The 14,912-nt window shown below is 38.7% G+C and overlaps 1 protein-coding gene across 1 annotated transcript; it reads left to right on the forward strand.

Annotated features, from left to right (window-relative positions):
- The first annotated feature begins 1,114 nt into the window (after window positions 1-1,114).
- NMBR (neuromedin B receptor) lies at window positions 1,115-9,915 on the forward strand. The gene is made up of 3 exons (XM_075553896.1): window positions 1,115-1,533; window positions 5,165-5,513; window positions 9,517-9,915. Exons 1-3 carry the CDS (start codon window positions 1,115-1,117, stop codon window positions 9,913-9,915), a joined length of 1,167 nt encoding a protein of 388 aa, XP_075410011.1.
- Window positions 9,916-14,912: the final 4,997 nt, after the last annotated feature.

A 14,912-nucleotide genomic window follows, 5' to 3' on the forward strand; every position in this document is an offset into this window, starting at 1 on the left:
GAAGAATGTTCGTGGAAGCATTATTCACACTAGTTGAAATGGAATTGACAGAATTGATAGATCGGCAGCAGAATATTTATGTAATGGAATACTACATAAAGATACGCAGAAACATGGGTGGATCTCTAAAATGTAATATTGAATGAATCGATGAAGCTGAACACAAGACTGCAAACTGAACATCTACTGACATGAGCCCTTTTTGAGGTTTTGCAGGCAAGCTTACCTGATAAAAAGGTAGGTTAGTTACTTTCAGCGATCATGGCAAAATTATTGGTTTGGGTGGCGGGTAGAGTTAATTACACCCTCAACTACTGTGCACTTTTTTGCAGGTTATATATCTTTTTCTTTTAGGTTATATTTCTGTAATGTGTGTTAGAAATAATATCCCACTTGTAGAGTTTCCATATTCAGAGTGAGGAAAGTGGATCATAGGAAACTCTGTGTGTGTGTGTGTGTAGGGAAGGGCATTCATTTATTTCATTTTGTGTCACTTGTACTGTTTCCTATATTGAGTGTTTCTACATCGAGGACTTGCCAGCTCAGCCCCCCAAGCCCCCGGAGGTTCACAAACTTCTTGCCTCCGGCTCCTCCCGCTTGGAGGCGGGTAAGGGCAGAGGAATATAAGGAAGCTCCATCCCACCTCCAGTTCCACACAACGCACCAGAGAAGGCAGAAATAAGGGGAAAGCGGCCCAAACCCAGCAGCCCCAAGCGAGTGGCCCGCGTTCAGCCGCGGCGCGCTGGACAGCTCCAGGACGGCTCCGGCTCCGTGAAGTCTGTGCAGGGCAAGGTCAGTGCTCACCAAAAGACTGTTTTCCGGTGAGAACCAGCGCAAACATCGCTGACGGAACAAAGACGCAGCCGCTCTGACTTTCTCCCTTTCCTCTTGTAAACTCGTCGCCAGCGGGCACCAACGCGCCCCTGGCAGACCCGAAGCACCTGAGCGCTCAGACTGACGGCTCCTCAGGTTAGGTCCTCTTGGGCCCCTGGTCCCCAGGGCAGTAAACTTACCAGCATCCGAGAGAAATCCATTAAGTCCAAGTCCTGCGCTGTGCACTTCCAGGGCACCTGGGCTCCTGAAAACTGCAGGGGACTCCCCTGGAATGGAGACCATGCCTCGCACATCTGCCAACCTCTCGCTGCTCGAGGGCAGCAATCTCAGTGGTCCGGTTCTGGGCGGGTTCGAAAGGGACCTCTTGACCGTCCCAGACGGGACCACCGCAGAGTTGGTGATCCGTTGTGTTATCCCTTCCCTGTACCTGTTCATCATCCTGGTGGGCTTGCTGGGCAACATCGTGTTGGTGAAGATCTTCATTACCAACAGCGCCATCCGGAGCGTCCCCAACATCTTCATCTCCAACCTGGCCGCCGGGGACGTGCTGCTGCTGCTCACCTGCGTCCCGGTGGACGCCTCGCGCTACTTTTTTGATGAATGGATTTTTGGGAAGGTGGGCTGTAAACTGATCCCAGTCATCCAGCTCACCTCCGTGGGCGTGTCCGTGTTCACTCTCACCGCCCTCAGCGCCGACAGGTAAGCACGCAGCAGGGTGGTGAAGGGCGGGGAGAGGGTGTACCTGGACCAGAGAGGAGGAGGAAAGGGAGGTGAGAGACTGGGAGGGCGGAGAGAGGAAGAACACAGGAGTCAGAGTAAACTGAATTAAAACAGACTGGAATGTGAAGCTAGTCAAATTGATGGTAGAAAAGCATTCTCAAAAACAAAAAAGATTGGTTTGAAGGTAGCTTTATAATTTGCATAATCTAGTGGGCCCTTCCAAGCCCCATTTTGGGGATCTTTATTAACACCTTTACCTTGTTGCACACAAAAGTTGGAGGAAAACTGTATAGTGTGCAGATTTCATGTAGAACTCCTTCCCCCACTTTATATGTGCCTAAAACCTTACAAGTGTACTTAGTGGGATGATAATCGAATAGGTAAAATGTCTGTTTTAATATTAGGGAAAGGCTTTTACCAGAATAATGATATTGTTGATCATATTAATATAATATGACAATATTATATTAATGGTATGCCATAATTATTAATGATATAAGATTATTTTTGAAAAAAGGCATTTATCAAAATACATTATCTTCAGACAAGTAACTACGCATTCTTAATATGTGCTTCGAAATGATACTCTATTTTATAAACAGGTAGCCACCGAATTTAAATATCTTAAAAACGATGCTATAAAAATATCTAGATCCTTGAGAGTAAATCTGATTTGCAGGTCAGTTAGTTTAAGTGTGTCATCTTCAGGCAAGGAGATAGAGGCTTAGGGTATGTAGGTCTCACTGGTAGAACTCGGAGAAGAATCCAAGCCTTTTGATTCTCTGCCACTACTCTAAGTTACAATCATGCTTTAGGGCATTTAAAAAGGAGAGAAGCTCTAGAGTACAGATGGGTTCACAATGTCAAATTGGGCACCATTGCGTGGGGCTTAACTTAACATAAAACAGAGAAATGATGTAACTAGGGTGATTAAAGTGCCAATTACTCTCTTCCTCTTTAATTTATGTCCTAGGTTATTAATGAAAAATGAGTCTGACTTTCCTGTCATTTGCAATAATACCCTTACATTATTTTGACATTGAAGAATTGATTTGCATTGGCAAAAGGGATACTCAAAGGGGAGTTGAGAGCTAGTAACTTTTGTAACCGAACACTGTCAAGGTGAAGTCTCTGCTGTAGACTCCCACATCCCTGTAAAACTGGGCACCTCTTCTATTATGAACCTCATTTGATTTGGATGGCACTGTTTCTATCACTTATTTTTTCTTTGAATCTCTGAACTAAAATGTAACTTTTTCGTTTAGCTGTCTTTTGTAGGGAGCCTATTTTAAAAAATAGAGTTAAGACCCTTTTGCTTAATAATTAGAATTAAGCTAAATGAATAGCTATCACCACAATAGTTAAGATTACAGTCATTATATGTTCCTTTTTTTAAAAAAAAAGTGTCAGTAGCGAGACCTTGGGCTTGAGTTTGTTTCACACAAATTTTCTCCACATATTGTGATGGAAAAACACTGGCAAAATTGTTCTCACCAAGGTCAGAGAAAATGTGGATTTTCATATGGTGACCAAGTTTCTCAATTTATATGTGTAGTATGTGAAATAGCACAGATACTTAATAATAATAGAGAAAGGTGGGTTGGCTTTTTCTCCTGGTCTGCCTGGCCACACTTGTCTATCAGTGTGTTTTGGAAATTTAAGTTGACAAATCTGAGTCATTGGTGACTAAATTACATGATTCGAATATTCAAATAATTCATTCCTGTTTTTAATTCCAGAGGCTAGTAATCAAATACTTGATCTCTTTTTATTTTATCTTACTAAATGTTACGATTTCTTGTTAGTTTTGAATGTTTACAAGATGTATTGCATTTATCATTGTGCTGATTTTTGTGTGAGAATACTGTTTTTCTCAGATTATTATTATTATTACCTCTTTGAATGAAAACCCCAAGGCTTAAGAGTAAGCATACTTTTCATGATTTCACTGGTAGTAAATACTGGAGCTAGGATTTGAATACAGTTCTAAGACTTCCCCTTACACCATTAAGCAGACCACTACTTTCCCCAGAATAGAAAATTACAAATGGTCTTTCATAGTAATTATCACTGTTTCAGGGAGGAGGGAGGAGTGGAGAGGGAGGGGAAAAATGATGAGCTGATACCAAGGGTTCAAGTAGAAAGCAGGTGTTTTGAGAATGATGATGGCAACATACGTACAAATATGCTTGACAAAATTGATGTATGTATGGATTGTGATAAGAGTTGTATGAGCCCCTAATAAAATGATAAAAACAATTCAAACAAAGCACCTAAGAGTGAGCAAAGAAATAAAATCATTATAAATTTACCTCGAGGCCTACATCACTTTGTTTCATATTATAAAAAGATGCCATGTGACTATTAATTTCTAGTTCTTCAAACTCTTTAATGACTTTCAAGTAATATATCCTTAGGAGAAGCACATGTGTGTACTCCGACTTACACTGTTGACTGTGAAAGTCGATTTCAATGAACGTGACTGGAGACATTCCAGACAGTACCTGATCTGGAATGGTGACAGTAACACTTTAGTTTTTGGTTTGCTTTTATCTTTAGAGATTCTTGTTACTATTTTAAAAGTTCATCCTTTTTGCTTATTTAAATTAAATAGCCATGTTAAGATATTTCTATGTTTTCTGTTGCATCTGTATCAATTTAAACACGTTCTTTTCCCTTCTTGCTCACTGTGCTTATAGCTATAATGACTTGTAGACAGAATGAAGCAGGGGCTCTTAGGTCTTCCATTATTAATACAAGCGAGTCAGAAGATAATGGAATATTTGAAAAGGCGATTGCACTCAAGTGCTAACTACCAAAAGGCTGAAGATTTAAGTCAACCCAGAAGTGCTTTGGCAGAAAGGCCTGGTGTTTTACTTCAGAATAATCAGCCATTGGGTACTTTATGGAGCTCAGTTCTAGTCTGATGCACCGGAGGTAATTTTGAGTCAGAATCAACTAAATGGTAACTAGTTGCTTGTTGACTCCACCTCTCTCTTAATTCGTGTTATAGATTCGATTATGTCCCCTCCCCTCCCCAATATGTGTTGTAAATCCCACTCTACCTGTGGTTATGATTTCACTTGGGAACAGGGCTGTCTTTGTTACAACAACGAGGCAGTGCTCATGTCGAGCATATCTTACGTCCATCTTTTTGAGCTATCAGAGAGCAGATTAAGAAAACGGCAATAAAACGGAGATGGCCGAATTAGTTTTTATGATTGTAGACCACCATGACCACCAAGCACTAGAAGCTAAAAGCTGAGGAAAGAAGAGAGAAGCTTTCTAGAGACTTATTTGACTTAATGCCCCCTTTTCATAAAATAAAATTATGTGATGTCCCCTGGCCATGAAATTTTATCTATAGCCCATAACCCTGCATAGGTAGTAGGTAGCTGCTTTTGCAGCTCGCCCCCCTCCAACCCCACTGGATCATTCTAGCGCCCCTTTTGGGAAACACTTCTGGTCTCCTAAACTGTGAGAAAATAAGTTTCTTTTTGTTGGAGATACCAGCTTGTGGCGTTTCTGTTACAGGAGCGCTCGATATAGAAGAGCGCAGGGAAGACTTTCCTTTCTGTCTCACAGAGTAATCGGAAACGTTTGTTCCCAGGTACAGAGCCATCGTGAACCCCATGGATATACAGACCTCAGGGGCAGTGAGGTGGACCTACATGAAAGTCGTGGCTATCTGGGTCGTCTCCGTGATGATGGCAGTTCCCGAAGCGGTGTTTTCTGAAGTGACTCGTATAGACAACCTAGAAAATGGAAGCTTCACAGCCTGCATACCTTACCCTCAGACGGATGAGTTACACCCAAAGATTCATTCAGTGCTCATCTTCTTGGTCTATTTCCTTATACCACTTGTTATCATTAGTGTTTATTATTATCATATTGCAAAAACCTTAATTAAAAGTGTGCATAATCTTCCTGGAGAATACAATGAACATACTAAAAAACAGGTAAGCTTGGTAGGTATGTGTGTGTGTAATACACTGGTCCAGTTTAATTATTGCTACTTTTTGTTCTACTTCACTAGCTCTTAGTATAGCAGAGGATCAGAGTAGCATCGGGGATTTCCTTGTGGCCTGCCCTGACCTTAAGTAGAGGCTATGTTGGAAAATCGCTGGTGTGTGGCAGTACTGTATTTCATGTAAACATTTGGGTCCAGCCTGACCCTTTGACACATCCTTGAATTCCTCCATTAGAAATTGACATCATTGGAAGTTTAACTATGGAAGTTTAACTATGGAAGTGCAACTATGTCTACAAGGAATACAATAAATCAGAATTTTGAAGTCCATCTATGTTAGCTATCCACATATGCTTAGAGGCTTAATGAAAACAGCAAACCATTAAACTAATTGTTAGGTAAATTGATAATTTATTATCTAAATATGTGACATCATGGGAGGCAACCATCAGAGCATATACTCGCTAAAAACCAAAATGCAAATCCAAACACACCTATTGCTGTTGAATTGCTTCCAACACACGGCAACCTTCTGTGTAGCCACTCTGCTTTATACTTGGCATTCAGTTCTTCCACTTGGAGACCTGTGACAAAGTATGTATTCTACTTTGGGTATTTTTGATTTTGATTTGCTTTTTAAGTTGGGCTTCACCCCCGCACCACATTCTCCCCCCCGCCCCACCCCCCACTCCACTCTATTCTAGTGCCAGTAGCACGCCTGTACAGATTGCAATGCAATACTTACTAGGCCCCACCTAGGAGCGAGCCCTGGTTGGGTAATGAGTTCTGGGTTGGGTTTAGAACCAAAAGGTCAGCAGTTCAAATCTATCAGCTGCTCCCTGGAAGAAAGATGTGGCTTTCTACTCCTGTAAAGTTAGTCTCTGGGACTCACATGACAGACAGCTCTATCCTGTCCTATATGGTTGCAATGTGTAGGAATTGACTCGATGGCCATGAGTTTGGCTTCTTGACTTTTCAGGTTCCACCTGCCAGAGAGGACACAGCTTAGTAGGAGACAGTTTATGTGTGAGTGCCTTAATATTCTAGTTGCTAAGCATGCTGCAGGGATACATTTGGGGTCCCATGTTCTGTCTGTGGAACTAAACCCTCTTCACTTGTACCTTGGTTTACCTTTCCCAGCCTCCACTCTCCACTACTCTTCTGTGTCAAATCGGTTCTAACCTGAGTCCTTTGCAGTCTTCCAGGTCCATTCGATTTGACTGTGGGACGTTAAAGCTCAGAAATCACCGCCAGTCCTGCTATCACGGTCCTTTGACAAATTGCATTTTCATGTTTATATTGCCTTATTTAAGTCTTGAAATGTTTTAGATGCATAAGAGCTAAATATTACACTCTTCTGTTAGTAAGTGACTTTTAGATGAAAAAAATAATGTTCAATTTATGTAACATTCCCGAAGACCTCTTTATAATCAGTGAAAACAGTATGCAAATTTTATGGAAAAACAAAAGTGTTTTTACTATTAAAAGTGATCATATACCATAGTATTTACATGATTGAATGTTACAGAAGATCCTTTTGCTTTATATGAGTCAGGAGCATAAATCGCAAGGTTCGTTGTTTTTGTGGAATCAGACTTCTAAAGGTCATACTTAATTTCAATAGATCTTCTTTTTCCTAGATAAAACTCTGATTAAAAATAAAATCTATGTTTGCAATTGGAATAATGAAAATAGATATTATCTGTGGTTATAGTGAACACAGAAAGATTTTCTTTTAAAAGTAACAGTTAAAAAACTAAGAAGAGTCATTTAAAAAATCATTTTATTTATTTATTTATTTAAACATTTTATTAGGGACTCATATAACTCATCACAATCCATACATACATCAATTGTGTAAAGCACATCTGTACATTCTTTGTCCTAATCATTTTCAAGGCATTTGCTCTCCACTTAAGCCCTTTGCATCAGGGCCTCCTTTTTTCCCCTCCCTCCCTGCTCCCCCTCCCTCCTGAGCCCTTGATAATTTATAAATTATTATTTTATCATATCTTTCCCTGTCCGACGTCTCCCTTCACCCCCTTTTCTGTTGTCCATCCCCCAGGGAGGAGGACACATGTAGATCCTTGTAATCGGCTCCCTCTTTCCAACCCACTCACCCTCTACCCTCCCAGTACCGCCCCTCACACCTCTGGTCCTGAAGGTATCATCCACCTTGGATTCCCTGTGCCTCCAGCTCCTATCTGCACTGGTGTACATCCTCTGCTCTATCCAGACTTGCAAGGTAGAGTTTGGATCATGATAGCTGGGGGGTTAAAAATCATTTTAATGGGGGTTCATGCAACTCATCATAATCCAAACATACATCAATTGTGTCAAGCACATTTGTACATTCGTTGCCCTCATCATTCTCAAAATATTTGCTCTCCACTTAAGTCCTTGTATCAGCTCCTCATTTTCCCCTCTCCCTCTTTGCTCCCCCTCCCTCATGAACTCTTGATACTTTATAAATTATTATTATTTTGTCATTTCTTACACTGTCTGATGTCTTCCTTCACCCACTTTTCTGTTGTCCATCCTTATAATCGGTTCCCCCTTTCTACCTCACCTTCCCTCCACCCTCCTGGTATCTCCACCCTCACCACTGGTCCTGAAGGGATCATCTGTCCTGGATTCCCTGTGTTTCTGGTTCTCATCTGTACTAGTGTACATCCTCTGATGGAGGAAGCATTTAAGAATTGGAGGAAAGTTGTATGTTTCATTGTTGCTACATTACACGCTGACTGGCTCATCTCTTCTCTGCAACCCTTCTGTAACCCTTCTTGAATGGGACCGGGAGAGGGGAAGGTGGAGGAAAGGAGGTGGTATTGACCAACCCAGGGACAAGGAAACAACATGTGACCCAAAATTAGTGGCAAGGAGGGTGTGAGAGGTCTGGTAGGGATTGATCAAGGGCAATGTAACCGAGAGAAATTACTGAAACCCAAATGAAGGCTGAGCATGATAGTGGGACAGGAGGAAAGTAAAAGGAAATAGAGGAAAGAACTAGGAGGCAAAGGGCATTTATAGAGGTCTAAGTACAGGCATGTACATATGTGAATATATTTATATAGGATGATGGGGAATAGATCTATGTGCATATATTTATAGGCTTAGTATTAAGGCAGCAGATGGACATTGCACCTCCACTCAAGTACTTCCTCAATGCAAGAACACTTTGTTCTATTAAATTGGCATTCTATGATACACAACTTCTTGACACGATTGCTGAAGACAAATGTGTGCATAAGCAAATGTGAAGAAAGCTGATGGTGCCCAGCTATCAAAAGATATAGTGTCTGGGGTTCTAAAGGCTTGAAGATAAACTACTCAGAAGCAACAAAGCCCACATGGAAGAAGCACACCAACCTTTGTGACCACGAGGTGTCAAAGGAATCAGGTATCAGGCATCAAAGAACAAAAATTCATATCATTGTAAATGAGGGGGAGTGGAGACCCAAAGCCCACCTGTAGGTAGGAGTCATTTTTTTAAGATCATGGCTTTAATGAATTGATTAATGTATTTATATTAATAATATATTAATGATGATATGTAAGGGGCACAAATGATTTGTGCTTGACTGTTAACCAAAGTCTGATCTTTTCAACTTATCCAGAGGTCATAGGGAAGAAAGTCCTGATTATCTGTTTTCATGAAGAACACAGTCATGATAATCTATAGAACAAATCTGCTATGTATGTTACACCTGCTTGGACGGAACTTGGTTCGGAACTTGGACTTGATAGTAACCTTGTTCATGTCATCAAATCTTATATGAGATGGCAAATATTTTAAAAAGGAAATAGTATTGCTGCCCAAATAGGTTTTTTGAACTGTTAAATGACCCCTTTGATGAAGAAACTACATAGTCTGTATACTTTTGGTTTTTGATGACTCTGCATGATCTGAAAAGTGTTAGTCCTTCCATGAGTGTTGGATGTGAATGGCTGTTTGCCTCATAACCAATTCAAACATTTCTTTATTTCATCAGATGGAGACCCGGAGACGCCTGGCTAAAATCGTGCTGGTCTTTGTGGGCTGCTTCGTCTTTTGTTGGTTACCAAACCACGTCCTCTACCTGTATCGTTCCTTCAACTACAAGGAGATCGACCCATCTCTCGGTCACATGATCGTCACCTTGGTAGCCCGGGTTCTGAGCTTTTGCAATTCGTGCGTAAATCCATTTGCTCTTTACCTGCTTAGTGAAAGCTTCAGGCGGCATTTCAACAGCCAGCTCTGCTGTGGTAACACGTCCTATCCAGAGAGATCAGCCAGCTACGTACTCAGTTCAGCAGTGCGGATGACATCGCTGAAAAGCAATGCTAAGAACGTGGGGACCAATTCTGTTTTGCTAAATGGACACAGTCTGAAGCAGGAAATAGCACTTTGATTGGGGCCATTTATCTCATGACTAGGAAAGAACTCACCCATTTTTTTCTACGCGTATCGAGCAGAGCAGTACGAGACAATTTCCCCCTTCTTACTATTGCTTAGCCACTTTATTAGACTGACTTCATGATTACTCAGAAAAAAGCATGTATTCTCTGAGTAGGTCTTTACATTTCATTATTGCTCACATTAAAATAAAACACGATTCAAAAAAGCCATGTGAAAGATGTATAAATCAATATTGTTTCAGGATTTAGGCCATTACTAGAGTCAATTGTGGTGCAATTATCTTCAATTTGTTTTATCTTGAGGCATGAAATAAATTCTAATATTGGCTTAGCTGTTCAGTGAGGGTCACTCAGACTCTTTTTATTTGAAATACAAATCGTACTTTCATGATTAATGTCACTGATTGCTAATTCATATGTACGTTTTGGTCATTTTAATAAAATGATAGTTATTTCAAAAATAGACCATAATTAAAAACTATTAATATATTGAGTTCCTTTGTATTATTAATCATAATTGGTAAAAACAGTTAATATCTGTAAATTTTAAATATGTGATTAAAATATGTAATATTTGTATATTGGATAGTTAAAAAGAAGATTATCTGAATGCAAAATAGATGTCTTGGGTCTCCTATAGAATACCTTGGATATCTTTTTACTCTCTATTAAGTTTCTGACTCTTTGGATGATTCTGCATGAATAAGATATTTGTGTAACACTTGTGTAATTCTGTTGAAGCCATTTACTCACCCTCTTTTGTAATAGCCACCTGACAGTGTGTGGTATATCCTTTAGGAAATTTTAATCTGCATGATATCACAGTGTTCTCTGAATCAGTGTCTTGGATTTCCTCGCTCAACTACAAACATGGTCTTGATTAAATTCTAAAAGCTATTCACATTTAGGCATGCGTTAATAAATCTAATATTGAAATCAATGTATCTCATACTTTTTTTTCAAAGTTGGTGAGAAGTAAATTGAAAATTGGGTGAGTGAGATCTTTCTTAAACACACCTAACCTATACTACTTAAGATATGAAACTTTCATTAATTTATAGTAGAGAAAAATAAATATCACCAAATTTTCCTATGATAGTTGATAATGATAATAATTAACATCTATAAAGTTTTTCCCATGTTTTAGGCATAATTAAAAAGTTTTAAATATATTTTCTCCTTTAATGCTTAATATAACCCTTAAAGAACAAGAGATGGTATAGTAGAAATATCTATCGATCTACCTATGTGTAAAAGCTTACTATAAGTATATGATTATAAGACTATATATGTACATATAAAATTAAAATCATATGTACGTATCTAAAATATATATTCCTGCTAATTTAAAATTGAGACAACTAACATTGTTATGGCTTAGTGGTTGTGTGTTGGGCTGCTAATCATAAGGTCAGCAGTTTAAAACCACCAGCTGCTCCGTGGTCAAAGATGAGGCTTTCTGCTCCTGTGAAGAGTTACATTTTTCTGAAACCCCCAGGACAGCTCTTTCTAGTCCGACAATGTAACTGTGAGCAGGAGATCACTTAATGGCAGTGAATGAATGAGATCATATGATATCTAATTAGTTTTTCAAGAATGAAAACATTTATTCATTTAACATATAGAAAAATTTCATTTGCACATGCTGTAGAAAAATGTTCTGTGTTATGAAATGAATTTGAACACTAATGGTGCCAGAAATTACAGGTTTATTACTTGAAAAGATAATTTTTAACAATAGCTGCATATGTATTGGTAAGACTGATCATTAGAATGTGCCTTCTGTTATATTATTTTTATTTTCTTTTGAACACTTTTATGTTAATATTGAAAGTCAGCAGTTCTCTTAATGTTGAAACCTGTAACTTCTTAATACTTCTAGTTAGATTTACAAGTTCCCAAGGGTTATTTATTGAGTTTGGTTGTTGTTTTCTACTAATCGTCATAATTCATTTACTCTGCCAGCTCTGAGCTATTGCACTATGCTTTCAAATGATCCCTTTGTTTGGAATAGACACCTGAGTTACTGTATTAGTATACATACTATGGAATATGGTCATACTAGATATAATATTTGGAAGAAATTATTCAATACTTGCTTTTATCATACACCTTCCAAGTCAAACAAATCTTCATGCCTTACACACATGTATATATGAACTTCAAACTTCAAACACACATATGTGAAATTGGGCTCATGTCAGACTAAAATTAGATATTGAGTTCTGGCTTGTATTGGATTCAAATATGTTTAACCTCTATGTTCTGGATTAAGATAATTTATTTTGATTGCTATTTATATTAATTTCTAGGAATTTGAAAATTTTAATTATTCTTACTTTCAAAGAACAAAGTCAAAACAAATAATCCCAAATCCATTTTTAAAATCACCTTACAGAAGTGACAGAAGAATGATGCATGTTTGCCATAAATACAAAACTTCTAACTACAAAATCAGTTTAAAGAGAAACACAGAACTCCATGGATCCTGAAGATAATCACTTTCCTGATTTACATAGTTCTGGCTAGCAGTTTCTTAAAGCAAGAAAATATTTCAGGGAAACATTCCACCTAATGTGATAATATCTGCCATAGAAAAGAGAAAATTTACCAAAGTATTATTTTTCTTGTTATTTTATTTATTTACTTATCATTTTATTGGGGGCTCTTACAATTCTTATAACATTCCATACATCAATTGTATCAAGCATATTTGTACATATGTTGCCATCACCATTTTCTTTTTTTCTAATTTAAAAGAGCTCCGTTTACCATACAGCTCTTACAACAATCCATCTATCCATTGTGTCAAGCACACTTGTACATTTGTTGCCACCATACTTTGCAAGCAAATTATTATTTTTAATGTGGTTATAGGATTATTTTCTTACATGAAATATCTCTTCAATACAGGAATAGCCTAAAATATATACAAAAAAGTGGGATTCTGGGAAACCTGGCCCAGAGAATCTGTAAAATGGAGTATCAGCACAGTGAGGGTAAAAATAAGTAATGCAAGTAACTACGCAGTGTTCAGTAAAATAAAATTTCAATATAATCATACTTTAAAGTAAATTTTCTCACAAAATAAGATAAAAATAAATTACATCCATTATCCAAAGGAGCCATGGTGATGTAGTTGGATATGCTTTGAGCTGGCGAACTGCAAGGTCCCCAGTTCGAACCCATCAGCCTTCTCCACGGGAGAAAGATGAGACTGTTGACTCTTATAACGAGTTACTCTTGGAAATCCAAAGGGGAAGTTCGACCCTGCCCAATGCGGTCTCTCTGGGTCGAATCCACTGATGGCAGTGAGTTTGGGTGTAAGTTTTCCCATAGAGGTTTTCCCTCACTTTTTGAAAGTTTGATTTGTGCCATTTTGCTTTTTATGAAACATCTACTTTCATCCAGTACCTATTTTTGCTAATGGAAAGATATCTGAAAGGATTTTCCCGATAAGAAAGAGGACATAAGCGACATAGTGTTCAGCACTTACCTTGCCACAGTCTCATCAAGAGGCAGCACACACCAAGGCAGAGCAACAAGAGCGCTTGGTCAAATTCTTTCGCAGCCTTGTGGAACACCCAGTATGTCAGCACCCGGGCGCCACTACGTCAAACGGCATCTGTGAACTCTGCATGTACATGCTACTTTAGGATTTGTGAATTTTCTGGCATGATTTGGTAGGCCATTTTTGGATCAACAAACAGAAAAGGTTACAATATGAATTAATGTTAATTGCATCTTTGCTTTAAGCCATTTTGCCTTATCAAAAGTTTCACAGGAAAACTCTGCTTACAGCTCTGAGGGGATTCTGCTCCATCTTCTTTACATAAGCGCCAGCTAACAGCTGCTGAGGCAGGTGTTCTGGTTTCCATTCTATGGATGAGCAAATTGGAGGTTCGTAAGCAGTTGAGTTCATGATGGAGGACTTTGTTGTTGACCTTAAAAATATATATATTTTCAAGCCCTGATCTTTTATTTCATTATCCCACAGGGTCTGGAGTCAGGGCTGGCAACAGGGGGGCCTGAGCTCGGAGCCAGATGTGATGATATTCCCACTCTTTGGAGTATTCTCAATGGGAAAGTCAGAAGTTTATTTATTTATTTAATTTATTTTTAAAATATTTTATTGGGGCCTCCTACAGATCACTACAACCCATCCATCCATTGTGTCAAGCACATTTATACATTTGTTGCCATCATCATTTTCAAAACAATTTCTTTCTACTTGAGCCCTTGGTATCAGCTTCTCCTTTTCTCCCCTGCACCCCTCACCTTAAATTTATGTACTTAATCTCTAGTCAATATTGCAAGAGACGAGGGACAGAGAAAATTCACTGGAAGATAGAAATAAGATTGTAAACATTTTTCTCCCCGAATGTAGAAAGGACTTGAGGATCAAACAACAAAACAAATTAAAACCAAAAAAATACCCAGGAGTTTTCTGAGTTATTCCTTCTGGTTCCTAGAATAAAGATAATGACTTAAATTTACATTTCTGGGCTACTTATAGGTATGCCTTTATGCATTCACTGCCATTGAGTCAATGCTGACTCATCGCGACACCTTGTGGGCTTCTGAGACTGTAAGTGTTTATGAGACTAGAATCCAGTCTTCATCCTGCAAAGCTGCTGGTGGTTTTTCAACTGCCGACCATGAGCATCGCAGCCCCAATGCGTAACCACACCACCACCAGGGCACCAGAGAATTGATGCTTTATGCCCCCAAAATCCTCCAGCATTTTGTGCATGTTAGTAAAATATGGGAACAGAAAAATTAACAATCAACAATTTTTAGATATGAAAATATTGATTTTATTTGACAATTTGTTAGAACGGGTATTAAATGAGCCCAACAGATTCTTAGGAACTCTGATGGCATGGAGTCATAAAATATTTCATGGATTTTGAACAAGCCATAATTGTTCCATTTACTATTATTTTACTACAGATTTCATTACTCACTCAGGAAATGTTACCATTACATT

This window comes from Tenrec ecaudatus, chromosome 7, assembly GCF_050624435.1.
Source record: "Tenrec ecaudatus isolate mTenEca1 chromosome 7, mTenEca1.hap1, whole genome shotgun sequence".
Taxonomy (NCBI): Eukaryota; Metazoa; Chordata; class Mammalia; order Afrosoricida; family Tenrecidae; genus Tenrec; species Tenrec ecaudatus.

Bases quoted from the DNA above. Each gene is read 5' to 3' on its own strand.
- NMBR (XM_075553896.1), top strand. From the start codon at position 1,115: ATGCCTCGCACATCTGCCAACCTCTCGCTGCTCGAGGGCAGCAATCTC. The intron at 1,534-5,164 runs GTAAGCACGCAG...GTTTGTTCCCAG, and splicing joins ACCGCCCTCAGCGCCGACAG to GTACAGAGCCATCGTGAACC. The intron at 5,514-9,516 runs GTAAGCTTGGTA...TTATTTCATCAG, and splicing joins ATGAACATACTAAAAAACAG to ATGGAGACCCGGAGACGCCT.